This window comes from Schistocerca americana, chromosome 2 (genome assembly GCF_021461395.2).
Source record: "Schistocerca americana isolate TAMUIC-IGC-003095 chromosome 2, iqSchAmer2.1, whole genome shotgun sequence".
Classification (NCBI taxonomy): Eukaryota; Metazoa; Arthropoda; class Insecta; order Orthoptera; family Acrididae; genus Schistocerca; species Schistocerca americana.
In genome coordinates this window covers 565,511,351-565,534,346 of record NC_060120.1, presented here as the reverse complement: position 1 = coordinate 565,534,346, position 22,996 = coordinate 565,511,351, and the positions used below count along the sequence as shown (strand labels likewise).

Genomic DNA, 22,996 nt, shown 5'->3' with positions numbered 1-22,996 from the left:
TTCGATACAAACGTACCGCGCCACGGCTATTGCCCTGTGCTAATCCATACATCAAATGGGCATCTGCCAACTCCGCATTTGTAAACATTGCACTGATTGCAAAACCACGTTGGTGATGAACACTAACCTGTTGATGCTACGTACTGATGTGCTTGATGCTAGTACTGTAGAGCAATGAGTCGCATGTCAACACAAGCACCGAAGTGAACATTACCTTCCTTCAATTGGGCCAACTGGCGGTGAATCGAAGAAGTACAGTACATACTGACGAAACTAAAATAAGCTCTAACATGGAAATTAAGCGTTTCCGGACACATGTCCACATAACATCTTTTCTTTATTTGTGTGTGAGGAATGTTTCCTGAAAGTTTGGCCGTACCATTTTGTAACACCCTGTAGAAGTTAAGATAGACACAAAATCTTTACGTTCATTCGTCATAATCAATGCTTTCTTATAGAAGCCTTGCAACTGTGCCGTCAATGATTTAAATAATAAAACATTGCACCAGCTACGTTTCTTCATGCGTAGCACGATGCGTTTCACGAATTTATTCCCATTATCAGCTGCAACTATTTACATTGGTATAGTAAGTGATGTATGCATGTGTGTTCTTCTGTCCTGCAGTCGTCTCTTTATGGGTTTACTGCACTGAGAATATCGAGACATACAGTCTAAGTCAAAAAAATAAAAAAATGAAAATCGATACACCACGAAGGAATTATACGAATGGGACGCAAATCGAGAGAGTGATGTGTATGAACAGACCAACAAATCATTACAGTTTCAGTAGAACTGCCAAATTATTCCAATGGCGCTTTAGATAGTCAAAATCCCGAGATGGTTGGAGGCTCCTGCTCATAATGCTCCAAACGTTATCAATTAGCTAGAAATGCGGGGACCTTGATGGCCAGGTAGGGTTTGATAAACACGAAGACAAGCGGTATAAACTCTCGCCGTGGGTGGACAGGTTTTATCTTGCTAAACATGTAAGCCCTGGATGGCTTGCTATGAAGGGCAACAATACGGGGCTTAGAATGTCGTCTACTTACCGCTATGCTGTAAGGTTGCCGCGTATAACAGCGAAAGGCGCCTTCCTATGAAATTCCACTTCTGGATGTCAGACTGTTCGCCAGGCGACAGTCAGGAGCGTTTCCAGACATTTCTTCGGCCTGAAATCTCATTCACTGGAGTGGAAGTGTCTTCGGTGATGAGTCACACTTCGAATTTGTCCCCGACGGCCAACGATGTCGTGTCTGAAAACGCCCCAGACAGCGGTGGTTTACCAACCCGACTGTCGTCCGCTGTACGATGCGACAACCAGAAGTGATAGTCTTGGGCGTCATTGCTGTTCATAGCGAGATGCCTTGATTGTCATCCACGGCACCCTTGCAGCACAACGGTACGTCGGCGGTATCCTACGCCCCGATTTGCTGCCCTTGTTGGCAAGCCATCCTGAGCTTACACCTCATCAAGATAACGCCCGCCTGAACACGGCGGGAGTTTATGCTACTTGTCTTCGTATTTGTAAAAGACCAGCTTGGCCAGCAAGATCGCCAGATCTCTCCTACTATGAACGCTTGGAGCATTATAGGCAGGGTCTTCCAATCATCCTGGAATTTTGATGATCTCAAGCGCCAATTGTTCAGAATTTGGCATGATATCCAACAGGAGGACATGCAACAACTCTATCAATCAATGCCAAGCCCAATAAATGTTTGGATAGGGGCCAGAGGTGTACCAACACTTTACTGACTTGCTCAATTTGGGAAAATCTTTCTCTTGAATAAATTAACCTATTTTTCTTGAACTGTATTCATTTGTTGGTCTGCACATGTACATCACATCTACCAGTTTACGTCCCATTTGGATAATTAATTCATGGTGCGTCCTTTTTTTGTCTTAGAGTGTATAAATCCTGTAAATGGAAATGTCGTGTGGCTAGGGCCTCCCGTCGGGTAGACCGTTCGCCTGGTGCAGGTCTTTCGATTTGACGCCACTTCGGCGACCTGCGCGTCGGTGGGGATGAAATGATGATGATTAGGACAACACAACACCCAGTCCCTGAGCGGAGAAAATCTCCGACCCAGCCGGGAATCGAACCCGGGCCCGTAGGAGTGACAGTTTGTCACGCTGACCACTCAGCTACCGGGGCGGACTAAATCCTGTAATTCTTTATACGCTAATGTTAGAGAATAATAACTTTTATGTGCATACTTACAGATTCTGTGGCTGATTCATTATGCAGAAATTCACACACACGTAAATCATCATTGACGCTGTTTGTTTATGTAAAAACAATATATGGTACAAAGATATTACGAGAATATGGTTTCCCAAAATATCAGTCTACGTCTACGTCTACATCTACATCTACGTGAACACTATGCTATTCACAAGAAAGTGCCTGGCAGAGGGTGCAACGAACCACCTTCAAGCTGTCTCTCTACCGTTCCACTCTCGAACAGCGCATGGGAAAAACGATCTCTTAAATTTTTCTGTGCGAGCCCTCATTTCTCTTATTTTATTGCGATGATCATTTCTCCCTATGTAGGTGGGTGCCAACAGAACGTTTTCGCAATCGGAGATTGAAATTTCATGACGATATACCATCGCAACGAAAAACGCTTTTGTTTTAATGATTGCTACTCCGATTCACGTTTTATGTCTATGGCACTATCTCCCCTATTTCTCGATAATACAAAACGAGCTGCTCTTCTTTGTACTTTTTCGATGTCATCCGTCAGTCCCACCTGATGTGGATCCCACATCGAACTGCAGTACTTCAGAACATGGTTGCAAGCGTAGTGTAAGCAGTCTCCTTAGTAGACCTGTTGCACCTTCTAATTGTTCTGCCAATGAATCGCAGTCTTTGGTTTGCTCTACCCATAACTTTATCTATGTGATCGTTCCAATTTAGGATATTTGTAATTGCAATCCCGAAGTATTTAGCTGAATGTACAGCCTTCATATTTGTGTAACAAATAGCGTAATCTAATTTTAGTGGATTTCTTTTAGTACTCACGCGAATAACTTCACACTTTTCTTTATCAGAGTCAATCGCCACTTTTCGCACCATACAGATATCTTATCTACATCTTTTTAAATTCGTTTTGATCATATGATGACTTTACAAGACGGTAAATGACAGCATTATCTGCGAACAATCTAAGACGGCTTCTGAGATTGTCTCCTATGTCGTTAATATAGATCAGGAACAATAGAGGGCTTATAACACTTCGTTGAGGGTGTTCCACTGTACATGGCTACATCTCATGGCTTATCTCACTAACATCATTATCTACTTACGTTATCGATTACGATTTATTTTCTATTTTATATATTTTGGCAGCATGTCAAATAGTCACGTAAAAATTTGTGGGTATGATTTTCTATGTCATTTTACTTATATTTTCCGTCCTGTTGTGCGTGTATCTCTCCTTCTTTCGTTATTCCGTACCCTGTTCCCCATTGACATATTGAACTCTCATCATTTTCTCTATTCACACATATTTTATGCAAAAGGTGATTTGAGCAAATACACTCCTGGAAATGGAAAAAAGAACACATTGACACCGGTGTGTCAGACCCACCATACTTGCTCCGGACACTGCGAGAGGGGCCCGCATCTCGTGGTCGTGCGGTAGCGTTCTCGCTTCCCACGCCCGGGTCCCCGGGTTCGATTCCCGGCGGGGTCAGGGATTTTCTCTGCCTCGTGATGGCTGGGTGTTGTGTGCTGTCCTTAGGTTAGTTAGGATTAAGTAGTTCTAAGTTCTAGGGGACTGATGACCATAGATGTTAAGTCCCATAGTGCTCAGAACCATTTGAACCAACTGCGAGAGGGCTGTACAAGCAATGATCACACGCACGGCACAGCGGACACACCAGGAACCGCGGTGTTGGCCGTCGAATGGCGCTAGCTGCGCAGCATTTGTGCACCGCCGCCGTCAGTGTCAGCCAGTTTGCCGTGGCATACGGAGCTCCATCGCAGTCTTTAACACTGGTAGCTTGCCGCGACAGCGTGGACGTGAACCGTATGTGCAGTTGACGGACTTTGAGCGAGGGCGTATAGTGGGCATGCGGGAGGCCGGGTGGACGTACCGCCGAATTGCTCAACACGTGGGGCGTGAGGTCACCACAGTACATCGATGTTGTCGCCAGTGGTCGGCGGAAGGTGCACGTGCCCGTCGACCTGGGACCGGACCGCAGCGACGCAAGGATGCACGCCAAGACCGTAGGATCCTACGCAGTGCCGTAGGGGACCGCACCGCCACTTCCCAGAAAATTAGGGACACTGTTGCTCCTGGGGTATCGGCGAGGACCATTCGCAACCGTCTCCATGAAGCTGGGCTACGGTCCCGCACACCGTTAGGCCGTCTTCCGCTCACGCCCCAACATCGTGCAGCCCGCCTCCAGTGGTGTCGCGACAGGCGTGAATGGAGGGACGAATGGAGACGTGTCGTCTTCAGCGATGGGAGTCGCTTCTGCCTTGGTGCCAATGATGGTCGTATGCGTGTTTGGCGCCGTGCAGGTGAGCGCCACAATCAGGACTGCATACGACCGAGGCACACAGGGCCAACACCCGGCATCATGGTGTGGGGAGCGATCTCCTACACTGGCCGTACACCACTGGTGATCGTCGAGGGGACACTGAATAGTGCACGGTACATCCAAACCGTCATCGAACCCATCATTCTACCATTCCTAGACCGGCAAGGGAACTTGCTGTTCCAACAGGACAATGCACGTCCGCATGTATCCCGTGCCACCCAACGTGCTCTAGAAGGTGTAAGTCAACTACCCTGGCCAGCAAGATCTCCGGATCTGTCCCCCATTGAGCATGTTTGGGACTGGATGAAGCGTCGTCTCACGCGGTCTGCACGTCCAGCACGAACGCTGGTCCAACTGAAGCGCCAGGTGGAAATGGCATGGCAAGCCGTTCCACAGGACTACATCCAGCATCTCTACGATCGTTTCCATGGGAGAATAGCAGCCTGCATTGTTGCGAAAGGTGGATATACACTGTACTAGTGCCGACATTGTGCATGCTCTGTTGCCTGTGTCTATGTGCCTGTGGTTCTGTCAGTGTGATCATGTGATGTATCTGACCCCAGGAATGTCTCAATAAAGTTTCCCCTTCCTGGGACAATGAATTCACGGTGTTCTTATTTCAATTTCCAGGAGTGTATTTTCGCCTTCATACTCATTGACAACCGCTATTTTCTTGTCGCTCACTCGTCTTCATTTTGCTACTTTTCAGTGAGGTGCTAGTGTTTAATTACTATAATGTGAGGAAGTAGCTTTGTACAACTAAATGAAAAGGATTGGGTTTTGCATAAGGCAAAGATCTTAAAGCAACCTAAATTGAAACATGAATAAAATGTCAACAGGAGCCTGTAAACCGAGGAAGGTGACCCTAAAATAACCATAGTAAATTTAAAATATGTTAATTTCTTCACACCTTCCTTGCAATATTTGCACCAAAATAGTATGAAATAGAATGTAGACGGTTAATTGATAATTTAAGTAGTCAGTGGAATTAGCGATAAAAGTTATAAGTGACAGCTCGATGTAAAGGATGTAATCTACGAAAAATGGATCACTTCTGACCGTACCCCAACTGTTTGGGTGTACTGTCGTAATATCTTTGTCACAAATTTTTATATCGCGTAAACAAACAGTGACAGTGGTGTTTTACGTGTGGTTGAATATCTATATGATGAAGGCAACACAGAAACTGTAAGTAAAGACACGAAATTAGCAGGAGCATCGAAGACGAAATGAATGTGCATAAACAGCAGTAATAGGTTTGTTGTATCTTACGAGCTGTGTTGTTCTGCTGCACCCACGTCCATCTCTGGTAGGGAATCACTGCCCACATCTAACCATCCTAGACATCGCATTGTAAGGGAGACGAAAATTTATTCGGATGGGGTTGGAATCCGATAATAGAAAGAGAAAAGGAAGGAAAAAATAGGACGACAAGAACAGAGGTAACGAAGAGATGGGAAGTCGCCTGGAAGAATTTTGCACAGGGCACAATTTAACAATTACAGCCACTGGCGTTAAGAAACATGAAAGAAGGCTGTATACGTGAAAGAAAGTCATCTGAAGGTTTTAAACTGCTTACATAACGGCGAGACAAAGATTTGCAAAGGAGATTTCCACGGGCTGACGTGGGCTCTGACGACACTTTATTGATTGTAACTTATAAACTGCAAACCGAAAGTGCATAAACCGTAAAACTGCAGAAAGTTGAGAGTGTGTGACCTGGACAACTAGAAGCAACCAGAGAGTTTAAAAGGAGCGTTACGCACAGACTAACTGAAATAGTTTAAAAGGAAAAAGGCAGAAGATAGTTGCCTAGCTTTGAGAGGTGAAATAGTGAAGACAGCCGAGGAACAACAAGGTGAAACAATAAACCTCACTAGGAATTTTTGGATAACACACGAGATATTGAATTCCACTGACGTAAAGAGAAAATATAAAAATGCAACAAATGAAGCAAACCAGAGGGGATTCATTCGTCTATGCAACTGAGATTGACAGAAAATACAAAACAGCAAAGCAATAATGGCTAGAGGATAAATAGAGAGTTGTAGGAGTCGGCAAGTCTGTGGGAAAGATAGATACCAACTAAGAGAAATTTGATGGCTTTGGGGAAACGAGAAGGTGGTGTCTATGAGTACAAGAGGTCAGAATACAAATCAGTAATAAGCAAAGAAGAGAAGGCTGTAAGACAGCGGGATATATAGAACAGTTATACAGTGGGAACGGATGGGAAGTATATGAAAATGAGATAAAAGATATGATACCATGAGAAGAATTTGGTGGACCACTAAAAGATCTAATTCAAAGCAAGGCACTTAGAGTAGACAACATTTCCTCAGAATTATTGAGATCCTTCGGAGAACTACAGGTGAAAAAATTTATACCTCATGGTACGCAAGAAAATCAGAGAGGAAAATGTAACAATCCTAATTTCAAAGAAGACAGTTGCTGACTAGTGTGAATATTATCGAACTATCAGTTTAGTAAGTCATGATTGCAAAATACTTACACGATTTATTTGCAGAATAATGGAAAGACTAGTAGGGTTCGATCTCGGGGTTACGGAGAAATGTATAAATCCAGGAACTCGCGAGTATCCAGGAAGAATCTCCTTAAACTGGCACCGCAAATATTGCGGAAATGAAAGGTGCTATTGATGTCAGTTCGCACAGAATTTGATAGTCAGGGGCTCGTATTGTTAACCAATCAACAGATTGTAATAATGCTTAGAAAGCGTATTTTTGGTGCAAACATACATTTTTGTAAATGTAACTGTGCATATTGACATTAACAGACTGAATATAGTGAATATTAGAATGTTAATGGTGTTCGTTAAGTAGACTAGTGTGAGTCTGTTACGAGGTATGGTACTTTGAAAAGTTTCCACACTGGTACTTGTTTGTGGCATTCAATCTGTATAGTTGCTATGTACAATGTTGTTACGGTTGTTATGTTTTCTTACAGTGTGCATCTGCATTCTTTGAGCGAGTTGCGAATTGCGAATTGCTAATCAGATAGTGTGTGACAGTCCAAGCAGCAGGTCGTGAGCCTACGATGGGATTTGCCAATGCAGAAAAATTTGACATGGTCATGGTGTATGCAGTTTGTAGGAAGAATGTTGTTTATTGTAAGGTGTTCACGGCAAGATATCGCAATAGACGTCTACCATTCGCAAATATTTATAAACCTCTTCAAACAGTTACGTGAAAGTGGCAGTGTAACGCCTAGACAACGTAACAGAAGGAAACAAGAGACGACAAAAGAAGGGGAAGTTGATATTCTTGCTGCTGTTGCAGTTGATCCGCACGTTATGTCTCGAGCAATCGCACGAGGAAGTGGCGTGAGTTCGGCAAGTGTGCTGAGCATTCTTCGTCAACAGAGGTTGCAGTATCACATCTCTCTCCATTAAGAGCGGCGTGGAAACGATTATGAAAATCGTCTTAACTTTGTACATGGGCATTAAGGCATGATACTCCAGAGGTATCATGCGTTGTGTTTAATGATGAAGCCAGGTTTGTCGATCATGACCAGGTAAACCGTAGCAACATGCACGACTGGTCTGCTGAAAATCTCCTTTGGCGTCGTCAGATGGAACGTCAGCGTCCATTGTGTGTAAAAGTGTGGTGTGGGATAGTGAACCATCGGCTCGTAGTCCCGTTCTTCATAGACGGAACAATGAACGCTCACAATTATCGCAGCCTTCTAACAGACCGTCTTCCGCGGATACTAGAAAGTGTTCTTCTGCAGACGAGGAGATACCCTGTGGTATCAATATGTTTGCTGTCCAGCCCATAATGCACGAAGTACTGCAGCATGTCTTCAAGAATTGTTTCCAAATCGTTGGACTGAATACAGAGGACCCGTACCTTGGCTGGCCCGTTCCTCGGGTTTGGCGCCCGTAGAATTTTTACTGCGGGGAAAGCAGAAAGACACTGCTTGTAAGGACATACCAACTACACCCGATGATGTGTTACGATGTATAACTGCAACCTGCTTGGACATCTCCGCTGAAATGTTAAAACGTGTGCCGTAGCCGTTCCATACCAACAGGAAGCACATATTGCCGCTGCCGGTGGTCATTTTGAACACAAAAAATGGTTCAAATGGCTCTGAGCACTATGGGACTTAACTTCTGAGGTCATTAGTCCCCTAGAACTTAGAACTAATTAAACCTAACTAACCTAAGGACATCACACACACCCATGCCCGAGGTAGGATTCGAAGCTGCGACCGTAGCAGTCACGCGGTTCCAGACTGTAGCGCCTTGAACCGCTCGGTCACTCCGGCCGGCTTTTGAACACAACCTGTGATTGTCAACTGGTCAGAATCCACATAACTGATGTGTGGACTTGTGTTATTCTTTAGTGCGTGGTACCAGAGGTACTGTACAGGTGTCGCTATGGGAACTTTTCAAAATATTATATCTCGTAAACGACTTGCTCTAGTGTCCTGCAAGGAACACCACTGACGTTCTAATTTACTATACATTTAGTCTGTTAGTGTCAACAGGCATTGTTACATTTAAAAAAGTGGAAGTTTGCCCAAAAAACATTTTAAGTATTATTATAACCTGCTGGTTGACGAACAATGCGAGCCATTGACTATCAACCCATTCTGTGAAACCCGTGGAGCAATAGCACTTTTCATTTCCGCAATATTTCCGGTCGAAGTTTCAGGTGATTCACTTCGTATACTGACCCTAAGTCTTTTTTCTAACAAGTCAAACTGAACAAAGCCAACATGCACTTACAGCATTTAGAGAAAGTGTTTGACAGTGTTGACTGGACTATATTCTTTGAAATTCAGCTAGCTGTGGGCAAAATTAAAGGAAAAAAAAGGATTTTCTTCATCTTATACGGAGAGCAGACCACAGTTAAAAGTCTTGGAACACGAAAGGGAAGCAGTAGTTGAGGAGAAAGTGAGACAAGTTGAAACTAAAATTGAATGTTATTCAAGCTGTTCATTACACATACTGTGATACAGCTGTGATGTCAAAAGAAGAAATTTCGAACGTGACTTAAATTTGAAGGAAAAGAAAACTTAAGGTTTGCAGATGACATTGTAATTCTGTCAGAGACTTCAATCGACATGTCAGTTGGCTGAACGGAATGGATAATGTATTGAAAAGAGATTATAAGATGAAAAATGAACAAACGTAACTCGAGGGCAATGGAATGTAGTTGAATTAAACCAGCGATGCTGTGGAAATTAGGTTAGGAAGTGAGACACTAAAGCAGTAAATAAGTTTAGAACTGACAATGGTCGAAATTGAGAGTATATCAAATGCAAAATGTCAGTAGCTACCGGTAGAAAAGCGTTTCTGAAAAAGGGATATATTTAAACATGCAATATACACTCCTGGAAATGGAAAAAAGAACACATAGACACCGGTGTGTCAGATCCACCATACTTGCTCCGGACACTGCGAGAGGGCTGTACAAGCAATGATCACACGCACGGCACAGCGGACACACCAGGAACCGCGGTGTTGGCCGTCGAATGGCGCTAGCTGCACAGCATTTGTGCACCGCCGCCGTCAGTGTCAGCCAGTTTGCCGTGGCATACGGAGCTCCATCGCAGTCTTTAACACTGGTAGCATGCCGCGACAGCGTGGACGTGAACCGTATGTGCAGTTGACGGACTTTGAGCGAGGGCGTGTAGTGGGCATGCGGGAGGCCGGGTGGACGTACCGCCGAATTGCTCAACACGTGGGGCGTGAGGTCTCCACAGTACATCGATGTTGTCGCCAGTGGTCGGAGGAAGGTGCACGTGCCCGTCGACCTGGGACCGGACCGCAGCGACGCACGGATGCACGCCAAGACCGTAGGATCCTACGCAGTGCCGTAGGGGACCGCACCGCCACTTCCCAGCAAATTAGGGACACTGTTGCTCCTGGGGTATCGGCGAGGACCATTCGCAACCGTCTCCATGAAGCTGGGCTACGGTCCCGCACACCGTTAGGCCGTCTTCCGCTCACGCCCCAACATCGTGCAGCCCACCTCCAGTGGTGTCGCGACAGACGTGAATGGAGGGACGAATGGAGACGTGTCGTCTTCAGCGATTAGAGTCGCTTCTGCCTTGGTGCCAATGATGGTCGTATGCGTGTTTGGCGCCGTGCAGGTGAGCGCCACAATCAGGACTGCATACGACCGAGACACACAGGGCCAACACCCGGCATCATGGTGTGGGGAGCGATCTCCTACACTGGCCGTACACCACTGGTGATCGTCGAGGGGACTCTGAATAGTGCACGGTACATCCAAACCGTCACCGAACCCATCGTTCTACCATTCCTAGGCCGGCAAGGGAACTTGCTGCTCCAACAGGACAATGCACGTCCGCATGTATCCCGTGCCACCCAACGTGGTCTAGAAGGTGTAAGTCAACTACCCTGGCCAGCAAGATCTCCGGATCTGTCCCCCATTGAGCATGTTTGGGACTGGATGAAGCGTCGTCTCACGCGGTCTGCACGTCCAGCACGAACGCTGGTCCAACTGAGGCGCCAGGTGGAAATGGCATGGCAAGCCGTTCCACAGGACTACATCCAGCATCTCTGCGATCGTCTCCATGGGAGAATAGCAGCCTGCATTGCTGCGAAAGGTGGATATACACTGTACTAGTGCCGACATTGTGCATGCTCTGTTGCCTGTGCCTATGTGCCTGTGGTTCTGTCAGTGTGATCATGTGATGTATCTGACCCCAGGAATGTGTCAATAAAGTTTCCCCTTCCTGGGACAATGAATTCACGGTGTTCTTATTTCAATTTCCAGGAGTGTAAATCTAGTTGCTAAACATAATTTTCTGAGAGTAGTTCTCTTGTGAGTAGCTTTGTCTTGAGAGTAGCTTTGCGTGGAAGTAAAACGTGGCCTGTAAGCAGCACATATACGAAGAAAATATAAGCATTTGAAATGTGGTTCTACAGAAGATTGCTCAAGATGAGAAGGGTAGATAAGATAACTAATAAAGATGTACTGAATTGAGTAGGGGAACAAAGAAATTTATGGCACACCTCGTCCAATGGAAGGGATCCTTCGAGAGGACATATTCTGTTGTACCAAGAAATAGTAAGTGTGGGATTGTTGGGCTAATAACTGTTCAAGGAGATCAAGATTTGAACACAGAAAGAACGTTTGAGCGGGCATGGGTTGCAGAGATGAGGAGTCTTGCAAAGGATAGACTAGCGAGGAGAGCTGTATCAAACCACGCTTCCGACTCAAAAAAACAACAATAATAACAAGAACAACCGCAGCAGCAGCAGCAGCAGCAGTGTGGGACTCACTCTTGATGAAGTAGGGCAGCACCTCGTTGTAGGACCAGCCCGGGATGCCGGCGGCGGCCCAGGCGTCGTAGAGCAGCGCGTGTCCCCTGGTGTACATCATGCCGTTCATGGAGGAGGTGCCGCCCAGCATGCGGCCGCGCGGCCACCGGCACACGCCGCCCTGGCTCAGGCACGCGTTCTGCTGCACCGCCTGGAACAGCGGCAGCAGAGAGGGCTGCAGGGTGCTACCGAGCTCAGGTCGACGCTAGTGTGCGGCGGTTAAGTACTGCGTCGGAAAAAACTACGATCACCAGACAAAGTACTAGTTACCCCATTAAAAGAACACTTTGCTCGTTTACTTATTGAGTTAGCATTGGTTTAAGACTGTACCCTCCACAGAAGACGAGCCATGACAGCGAAGTGATGTTGTGTTCCAAACGGTTGCGAGGAATCAGCGTAACACGAGGTGCATTCAAGTTCTAAGGCCTCCGATTTTTTTTCTCCGGACTGGAAAGAGATAGCAACATGGGCATTGTTTTAAAATGAGGCCGCGTTCATTGTCAATACGTCCCTGAGATGGCAGCACCGTACGGCAGATGGAATTTTACCGCCAGCGGCGAGAATCAGAACTGTTTTAAATACTTAAAATGGCGACGTTTTCCTTACTTGAACAGCGTGCAATCATTCGTTTACTGAATTTGCGTCGTATGAAACCAATTGAAATTCATCGACAGTTGAAGGAGACATTTGGTGATGGAGTTATGGATGTGTCGAAAGTGCGTTCGTGTTTGCGACAGTTTAATGAAGGCAGAACATCATGTGACAACAAACCGAAACAACCTCGGGCTCGCACATGACGGTCTGACGACGTGATCGAGAAAGTGGAGAGAATTGTTTTGGGGGATCGCCGAATGACTGTTGTACAGATCGCCTCCAGAGTTGGCATTTCTGTGGGTTCTGTGTACACAATCCTGCATGACGACCTGAAAATGCGAGAAGTGTCATCCAGGTGGGTGCCACGAATGCTGACGGACGACCACATGGCTGCCCGTGTGGCATGTTGCCAAGCAATGTTGACGCGCAACGACAGCATGAATGGGACTTTCTTTTCGTCGGTTGTGACAATGGATGAGACGTGGATGCCATTTTTCAATCCAGAAACAAAGCGCCAGTTAGCTCAATGGAAGCACACAGATTCACCGCCACCACAAAAATTTCGGGTAACCGCCAGTGATGAAAAAATGATGGTGTCCATGTTCTGGGACAGCGAGGGCGTAATCCTTCCCCATTGCGTTCCAAAGGGCACTACGGTAACAGGTGCATCCTACGAAAATGTTTTGAAGAACAAATTCCTTCCTGCACTGCAACAAAAACGTCCGGGAAGGGCTGCGCGAGTGCTGTTTCACCAAGACAACGCACCCGCACATCGAGCTAACGCTACGCAACAGTTTCTTCGTGATAACAACTTTGAAGTGATTCATCATGCTCCCTACTCACCTGACCTGGCTCCTAGTGACTTTTGGCTTTTTCCAACAATGAAAGACACTCTCCGTGGCCGCACATTCACCAGCCGTGCTGCTACTGCCTCAGCGACTTTCCAGTAGTCAAAACAGACTCCTAAAGAAGCCTTCGCCGCTGCCATGGAATCATGGCGTCAGCGTTGTGAAAAATGTGTACGTCTGCAGGGCGATTACGTCGAGAAGTAACGCCAGTTTCATCGATTTCGGTTGAGTAGTTAATTAGAAAAGAAATCGGAGGCCTTAGAACTTGAATGCACCTCGTAAGATGGATCGACATGAAGCAGTAACACAATGGTAGAAATGGGCTTCCGTGTTCCAATGTTCCCAATTAAGAGACCGCAAGTTGCTCGATGTGTTAGTATATCAACGCGGACTGCCGAAGTGTCTACAGGAAGATGTTCACAGCTCGTGGCCATCTATGTAACGCGGCCGGTGTGGCCGTGCGGTTCTAGGCGCTTCAGTCTGGAACCGCGTGACCGCTAAGGTCGCAGGTTCGAATCCTGCCTCGGGCATGGATGTTTGTGATGTCCTTAGGTTAGTTAGGTTTAAGTAGTTTTAAGTTCTAGGGGACTGTTGACAACAGATGTTAAGTCCCATAGAGCCATTTGAACCATTTGAAGACAATGGTAGTAAAAATATCTTAACCTAACCTAACCGACAGGGGCTGGAGACGAGTATCTCGCATTACCAGTGACAATTGGATTCAAACGAGACAGGAATTTATACTGTAGGTGGGTGCATGTCCATCTTACCCATTTTACGAACAAACGTGGCGAAGGAAACTGTATGCAATGGGCATCTGGAGTCGGGTACCCCGAAAACGGCCGTTGTTCATAGCCGTACGTCTTGGGTGGGCCAGACAACACAGAAACCGGACAGTAACTGGCTGCAGGCGTGTGTGGGGGGGGGGGGGGGGGGGGGCGGCACGACTAGTCGCCGTTCTGCTTCTTTTCCAACGATGCAAGGCGTCGATTGCAGTGACGGCCCAATGAGGACTCTGAAGCCCAGCGCGAGAAGGATGCTGTTCAGTCCAGAGGTCGATCTGTAACGTTCTGTAGGTGGTTTTTGGACCGTGATATGGGCTCACTCAGGGTGTTTATTTCAGCATCGTCAGTAACCAAACGTGGTCCTTCCTTTTACAGCTTTCTGATCAGTATGATGTCGACACTCCCCCCGCTGGAAGACCCGTCATCACTCAGGCAGCCTACCCCACTTTGACCGGCTCGCTAAATCAACCGATCACATTGTGTGAGACTATTTCGAACAGCAGTTGAAACGTAGCAGTCAACACCCTCGCATCTAGATAGCTATGCGGCATGTCATCTCCGACGAGTGGCTTCAGCTGGACGTGGCATATTTGAAGACACGTGTGGACTATCTTCTTCACTAAATAGAGGCCCTTACGAAGGCTAGATGCTGTGTCACATGGCATCGGCACAATGTTTTCTGGGGCTGTCTGACCTTTCGTCTGATGTATTTATATTATAATAGTGCTCGGTGTTGTAGAGCCGCATTAAAATTGAACCCACATGGCATGTTAGATGCTTACGACGAATTATCCATAAATATGTTCAGTTGTATTATCAACCACCGTTAGGACTTCCCTGTAGAATTTTAGAACATGTTTCTTGCTCTCGTATCATGTCGTTTTTGGAAACCCAGAATCTACTCTGTAGGAATCAACATGGATTCCGGAAACAGCGATCGTGTGAGACCCAACTCGCTTTATTTGTTCATGAGACCCAGAGAATATTAGATACAGGCACCCAGGTAGATGCTATTTTTCTTGACTTCCGGAAGGCGTTCGATACAGTTCCGCACTGTCGCCTGATAAACAAAGTAAGAGCCTACGGAATATCAGACCAGCTGTGTGGCTGGATTGAAGAGTTTCTAGCAAGCAGAACACAGCATGTTGTTATCAATGGGGAGACATCTACAGACGTTAAAGTAACCTCTGGCGTGCCACAGGGGAGTGTTATGGGACCATTGCTTTTCACAATATATATAAACGACCTAGTAGATAGTGTCGGAAGTTCCATGCGGCTTTTCGCGGATGATGCTGTAGTATACAGGGAAGTTGCAGCACTAGAAAATTGTAGCGAAATGCAGGAAGATCTGCAGCGGATAGGCACTTGGTGCAGAGAGTGGCAACTGACCCTTAACATAGACAAATGTAATGTATTCCGAATACATAGAAAGAAGGATCCTTTATTGTATGATTATATGATAGCGGAACAAACGTTTGTAGCAGTTACTTCTGTAAAATATCTGGGAGTATGCGTTCGGAACGATTTGAAGTGGAATGATCATATAAAATTAATTGTTGGTAAGGCGGGTACCAGGTTGAGATTCATTGGGAGAGTCCTTAGAAAATGTAGTCCATCTACAAAGGAGGTGGCTTACAAAACACTCATTCGACCTATACTTGAGTATTGCTCATCAGTGTGGGATCTGTACCAGATCGGGTTGACGGAGGAGATAGAGAAGATCCAAAGAAGGGCGGCGCGTTTCGTCACAGGGTTGTTTGGTAACCGTGATAGCGTTACGGAGATGTTTAGCAAACTCAAGTGCCAGACTCTGCAAGAGAGGCGCTCTGCATCGCGGTGTAGCTTGCTTGCCAGGTTTCGAGAGGGTGCGTTTCTGGATGAGGTATCGAGTATATTGCTTCCCCCTACTTATACCTCCCGAGGAGATCACGAATGTAAAATTAGAGAGATTCGAGCGCGTACAGAGGCTTTCAGACAGTCGTTCTTCCCGCGAACCATACGCGACTGGAACAGAAAAGGGAGGTAATGACTGTGGCACGTAAAGTGCCCTCCGCCACACACCGTAGGGTGGCTTGCGGAGTATAAATGTAGATGTAGATGTCGATGTACCTTATCCTATACCATCACACACTGTCCAGCCACATTAATTTGAGCAACTGTCTAAAGCCAGAATAACGACCTTATACAGTGCAGATCACGTTGATGCGTGCAGGAAGACGGTCAGTGAGCTTATGGAAGGATTGAGGATCGATGGCACTAACACCCCGATCGAGGTGGTCACACAGATTCTTTACATCCGAGTAGATTGGTGGCCAGGTGAGTATAGTAAACGTATCCTCATGTTCCTCGAACGACGCATGTACACAAACTTTTAACGAAAAAGACATTCGAAATGTGGTCGTGGCGTGAAATGGTGGAGCACCCAATTGACCGTGCATCACGTTATGGACGTTTCTACCTCCCCTCCCCCATATACCACCTTAGAAAAATGTTCAAATGTGTGTGAAATCTTATGGGACTTAACTGCTAAGGTCATCAGTCCCTAAGCTTACACACTACTTAAGCTAAATTATTCTAAGGACAAACACACACACCCATGCCCGAGGGAAGACTCGAACCTCCACCGGGACCAGCCGCACAGTCCATGACTGCAGCGCCTTAGACCGCTCGGCTAATCCCTTGCGGCATACCACCTTAGAACATCACAAACAATTCATTATTTGACTGATCGATGGGTACGAATTGCTGACGGAGAAGTCAGTCAATATCAACGAAGCAGACCAGCAAGGGCTTTACGTCGCACTTCATCAAGCTTTTTCCGAGTATGAAGAGCATATGCGCAGTCACAACCGTCACACATCTTCGGTCACCAGTGACAAACGCGAAGAGAGTTATGGTTCTCTTTCAGCTTTTGTGGAAGTTCCCCGTTGACTTCCAATTGGTATTTTTTTTCTTGGTCCAGTAACTTTCAGACAAAATTCGGTCTAATGTGCTGTAATTTGGCGTCAAACCTTGCATAGTTCTTGAATGATCTGTCTGCCATCTCGTATTACAAGACCGCTCTACTTTGCGATTTTATCTTGTGTAAGATGTGAGTAACCGTCACCCACAATTGATGTTCAGTTACTTTTAGAACGCCTGTGCGTAACATATATTTCTTTCCTGACTAAAATAGTTACACGAAAAATTCTTTTACCTTCAATGAATTTCTGTAGTAGTTTTCTTGAGTTTCAAACACATGTTGGTACAAACGGGACAATTTTTGCAACAGGCACCGCAAAACTGCGAACTAGTATAATGAAACATAAAGCCAACTACACAGGCGCACAACAGCTGCTACATTAAATTAAGAGAACTGGGTGGGACACACGCAACAGTATTACTTTTACAACTATCCATAGAAGACAGTTCAGTTCTGAGAACTACTGAATACCATTTTGTGTATCAGTTCTGTCCTCCGTACTTATGATTTCCTGTTTTGAGGAAGACTCACCATACTGCCGCAAGGATCCCTGAATTTGTATGAAAGTCTAGTGTCTCGAAAGACGATAAAGTCATGTGCATTTAGAGGTAAAAGCAGTAAAAGTTTACGAAGAAGAATCTTTTTGACAAATCCGTAAGGGTCTCACGTTACACACAGAGATGTTGGGCGATAGTATTTTGTGAATAAAAGTGCGTCGACTGTTGGTACTTCTGTTTTTTATAATTTTTATTTACGACAAGTTTTACAAAGAGAGACCTCCGTCATAAGGGGTTCTTTAACTCACTGGTTGCTTACCGTCATTACCTGGTAAAGCTGGACCTAGGGGCGTTGTCTTGCCATACAAATGGAAACACATATGAGCGCTCGTAAAAATAAACTACAGCCCTATAGAGTACCTGCACATTGGGAGCATCTGATTCACTAGTGGCCCATTGCGGAATATCTCTCAGTTGGTTTAAATTTCACGTATGTTGTTTATTACGATTGTTTACTTACATCAGTTAATTAACGATTCTGAATCTCCACTGTTTGCCGTTCCTTCAAATGACAACAGCAATTCCTGTCGGGTTCAAAACAAACCAGATTTAAAAAATCGAACGACCATGTAAAACTAGTTTTATACGTCTCGTTATAAATGAATTAGTGTCTTAAATATTTGGCGTTGAACATGTAAGCGAGAAAAAATTTTGAAACTATGAGTAAAATGTTTTGGAAGTCGCTAATTCCCCTCATTCTCAAATACTAGATGAATAAGTTTGGGCGATTTTTGCGCTGTGAGTGATGCGGTATCAAGACATCCACTCATATTATCTTTGACAGGTGCATTAAAGGTTTAACATGAGATTATACTCGTTAATGAGTAGATTGTGACAGCATTTTAAGTTTTTAAATTCTGTCAAAAACTAAATGAAATACATAAAATAAAAGCTTGGATTCCCATAAAAGCCACTAGACAGGCAATGTGCAAGTGGAAGCGTGTTACTGGTTAGTCATTTAGTAATGTACGAGATTTTTCACTAAGAACGACACTTTTTGAAATTGTGATTTCCAGTTTCAAACATATCTTTTGTGAGCTTCCATGTGTGTGAAAATACCCAGTGCCAGTTTCATCATACAGTGACTCAGGCGTCATGAAGGTTTCCTGATTTCTAAACTCATTAAAATTTTTACGGAAGTGGCAGCTCAGTTGTTCTGTTGAACAGAGATGTGGGTCGCCATAACCGTTTCTCTGTTCAGGCTGTTCGCCGCACTCTGCCCAAGATTACACGATCAAAAGCCACCAAGAAGACAACGTAAAGTGCGAAGTGCGGACAATGTCGCAGGAGTACCGGCCAGTGCTGAGAAAGAGTCGGAGGTGGCAGTTCCAAGACGATCTCAACGGTTGCGGCTATCTGAGACATCAGATTCACGTATCATGAGAGAGGATTTGGGATTGCATCTATACAAAGTTGTATTGACTCAAGACTTGAAGCCAAACGATCACAGATTGCGTCGTGAGTTCGCTGAATAGGCCCTACAGCAGTTGGAAGCTGAATCTGATTTCAATGGAAAAACCATCTCCTCAGACGAGGTGCTTTTTTCTCTTAATGGTTTCGTCAATACGAAAAACTGTCGTTATTAGAGATATAAAAGGTGCCATTGTATTCAGAAAAACTCACTGTTTGATGCGGTTTATGGCGTATACGCGCCATATCTTTCCAGGCGATGATACAAAAACCGTTACCGTCGATGGAAAACGCTGCTGAACCATGTTAGGCTAATTTCTGTGGCCGGAACTTGAGGCCATAGATATTAAAAACATGCGGTTCCAGTAGGATGCCGCTACGCTCGATTTGCCAAGGGAGAAGTTTATCGAGCGGATTGCGTCAAGATATGAATCTGTGAACTGGCCACCACGGTCGTTTGATTTAGCATCCATGGATTTTTATTCTTTGGGGCTGCATGAAAGCCAACGTCAATACTGACAAGAAATAAACTTGCCAACGTTTGGAGGCGAACATACGTTCGGCTGTCGCTGACATAAGGCCAATAACGTTGAACACAGTGATTAACAATGGGAGCCATCGTGTGCGTTAGTGTGTTCAACCCCGTGGTGGACATTTGAGTGACATTTTGTTCAGAACTTAACTACACGTGTGTTGAGTGGTTTATTTTTTTTCCATTTCCTGCCTGGTTCAGCAAGAGTAATCCAATTTCCAAATAAAGAGGCAGTCTCTGTTGCAGTTGATTATTTAAAAACTGATGCGTGTCGCTCTAGTGACGCATCTTCAGAATTTCTACAAATTAACAGTAACGTATGTATTACATGATGTTTTGACCGCGAGCTAATCCAACCCCAGCTAAGTAACAACTGGCATAAAATTTATGACAGTACAAACTTCATTAGTCAAAAGTGAAACTGAATGGAGCGTAATCGCAGTCGACGAATATGCAATCGGAAGCAATGAAAGGTAAATAATTTTTTATAAAAATTCCTTATAAAACTGTTTACTGGAACGGATTTTCTTTATCTACGTGCACGAGGAACCTAACCGGGAGTTATTAGACAGTCACACTTACCAAACCATGGAGAAAACCGGTGTTTGGATAGGCTTGCGGTTAACAGGCGTACAGCACAATAGTAATGAATAACTGCGGTATGCAGCATATTGGCTGCGAAAGCGAGCCACGTACCGATCTAACGCGAATGAACAGGCGACTCAAGTGCCAAGCGATGGCGCTAGTTGTGTTTGGTATGTGACCATCGTTTACGTAGTGAAGGGTAATTAAAATAGTGGTACTTCAAAAGTACACTTCTGGCCATCAAAATTGCTACACCACGAAGATAACTTGCTACAGAAGCTAAATTTAAGCGACAGGAAGAAGATGCTGTGATATGCAAATGATTAGGTTTCCAGACGATTCACATAAGGTTGGCACCGGTGGCGACACCTACAACGTGCTAAATGAGGAGAGTTTCCAACCGATTTCTCTTACACAAACAGCAGTTGACCAGCGTTGCCTGGTGAAACGTTGTTGTGATGCCCCGTGTAAGGAGGAGAAATGCGTACCATCACGTTTCCGACTTTGATAGAGGTCGGTTTGTAGCCTATCGCGATTGCGGTTTATCGTATCGCGACATTGCTGCTCGCGTTGGTCGAGATCCAATGGAATCGGTGGGTTCAGGAGGGTAATACGGAACGCCGTGCTGGATCCCAACGGCCTCGTATAACTTGCAGTCGACACGAGAGGCATCTTATGCGCATGGCTGTAACAGATCGTGGAGCCACGTATCGATCCCTGAGTCAACAGATGGGGACGTTTGCAAGACAACAACTATCTGCACGAACAGTTCGACGACGTTTGCAGCAGCATGGACTATCAGCTCGGAGACCATGGCTGCAGTTACCCTTGACGCTGCATCACAGACAGGAGCACCTGCGATGGTGTACTCAACGACGAACCTGGGTGCACAAATGGCAAAACGTATTTTTTTCGGATGAATCCAGGTTCTGTTTACAGCATCATGATGGTCGCACCCGTGTTTGACGACATCGCGGTAAACGCACATTGGTAGCACGTATTCGTCATCGCCATACTAGCGTATCACCCGGCATGATGGTATGGGGTGCCATTGGTTGCATGTCTCGGTCACCTCTTGTTCGCATTGACGGCACTTTGAACAGCGAACGTTACATTTCAGATGTGTTACGACCCGTGGCTCTACCCTTCATTCGATCCCTGCGAAACCCTATATTTCAGCAGGATAATGCACGACCGCATGTTGCAGGTCCTGTACGGGCCTATCTGGATACAGGTAATGTTGTACTGCTGCCCTGGCCAGCACATTCTCCAGATCTCTCACCAATTGAAAACGTCTGGTCAATGGTGGCCGAGCAACTGGCTCGCCACAATACGCCTGTCGCTACTCTTGATGAACTGTGGTATTGTGTTGAAGCTGCATGGGCAGCTGTACCTGTACAGGCCATCCAAGCTCTGTTTGAGTCAATGCCCAGGCGTATGAAGGCCGTTAGTACGGCCAGAGGTGGTTGTTTTGGGTACTGATTTCTCAGGATCTATGCTCCGAAATTGCGTGAAAATATAATCACATGTCAGTTCTAGTATAAAATATCTGTCCACTGAATACCCGTTTATCATCTGCATTTCTTCTTGGTGTAGCAATGTTAATGGCCAGTAGTGTAGTTAAAACAAATATGAAGTTGAAAATCAAAAGAGGAAACACAAGTTCATAGTAGCGCATGACATACAGCAATCCTGATGGTCGTTTCTTAGCCGTAGAGGAACCAGCTAGTGAAATTTTTGTAAGGAATGTAAATTTATTTTTGGAATATTGGACAGTCCGCATTGATAGACCAAGAAACAGGGCAGCTTCATTCACGGTGTGTCCATGGATACGTCCTGACACGAGCAGACACGACCGCCTGGTAGCAGTTACAGCTCTCCTAGGTGACCAGTGTGCTCCTTTAAATGAGTGACTATTACATCTGGTGAGCCAGCACTAAGGGCAAACAAGACTAGAGAGTGCAGCTGAGTGGTCACTAACCGTGGTGAGGTTCCAGTCGAGGTGCGTGCGGATGGGCGTGACGGCGAAGGCGGGCACGTGCGAGATGGTGGGGTCCTCGGGCCCCGCCTCGAGCAGCAGCACCGTGGCGCCGCTCTCGGAGAGTCGCGCGGCAGCCGTGCTGCCCGCCGGCCCGCTGCCCACCACGATGAAGTCGAAGGCGCGGCCGGTCGGCAGCTGCGCCGAGTCTCGGCCGACGCGGCCGCACGCGTCCGACACGTCGCAGCGCGCCTGCAGTAGCGCCTGCAGCGCCAGCATGAACGCCGACGCGCCGCCGCCGCACGCGCCCGACAGCAGCGGCGTGTCGCCGAAGTCACAGCTCCTGCACTGCGCCGACATCGCCGAGCGCGACCTGCACAGCAGCACGCGCTGTCAGGGTCTGACGGCGGCGGCGAGTACAAAAGGTATAAAAGGGTAGTGCATTTGCAGAGCTGTCTTTCCACTCAGGTGATTTATGCGAAAAGGTTTCCATCGCGACAGGAACTAACAGACTTTGAACGCCGAATGGTACTTGGAGCTAGACAAACGGGACATTCCATTTCGGAAGTCGTTATTAAATTGAGTAATCCGAGATCCACAGTGTCCAGAGTACGCCGAGAACACCAAATTTTAGGCATTATCCCTCACCACCGTCATCGCACTGGCCGACTGCCTTCACTTAACGACCGACAGCGGCGTCGCCTGTTGTCAGTGCTGATACACGAGCAACACTGCTTGAAATAACGGTCGAAAGCCATGTGGGACGCACGACGAACGAATTAGCTAGGAAACTTAGATGAAATTCGACGTTATTGGAGTTGGATTGATATGTGATTCCTGATACGTCTAGATACGACTCTGACAGTTTACACGTGCTT

General features: G+C 46.0%; 1 protein-coding gene across 1 annotated transcript in view; it reads right to left on the bottom strand.

Annotated features, from left to right (window-relative positions):
* Positions 1 to 22,996, bottom strand: part of LOC124594167 (glucose dehydrogenase [FAD, quinone]-like) — a 204,598-nt gene that overhangs the window by 5,331 nt on the left and 176,271 nt on the right. Inside the window, exons 3-4 of the mRNA XM_047132523.1 lie at positions 22,122 to 22,491; positions 11,829 to 12,018 (exon numbers count right to left, since the gene is read on the bottom strand). Coding sequence (XP_046988479.1) covers positions 11,829 to 12,018; positions 22,122 to 22,478 — 547 coding nt within the window. The 5' untranslated portion in view covers positions 22,479 to 22,491. The remainder of the gene's footprint in view (positions 1 to 11,828; positions 12,019 to 22,121; positions 22,492 to 22,996) is intronic.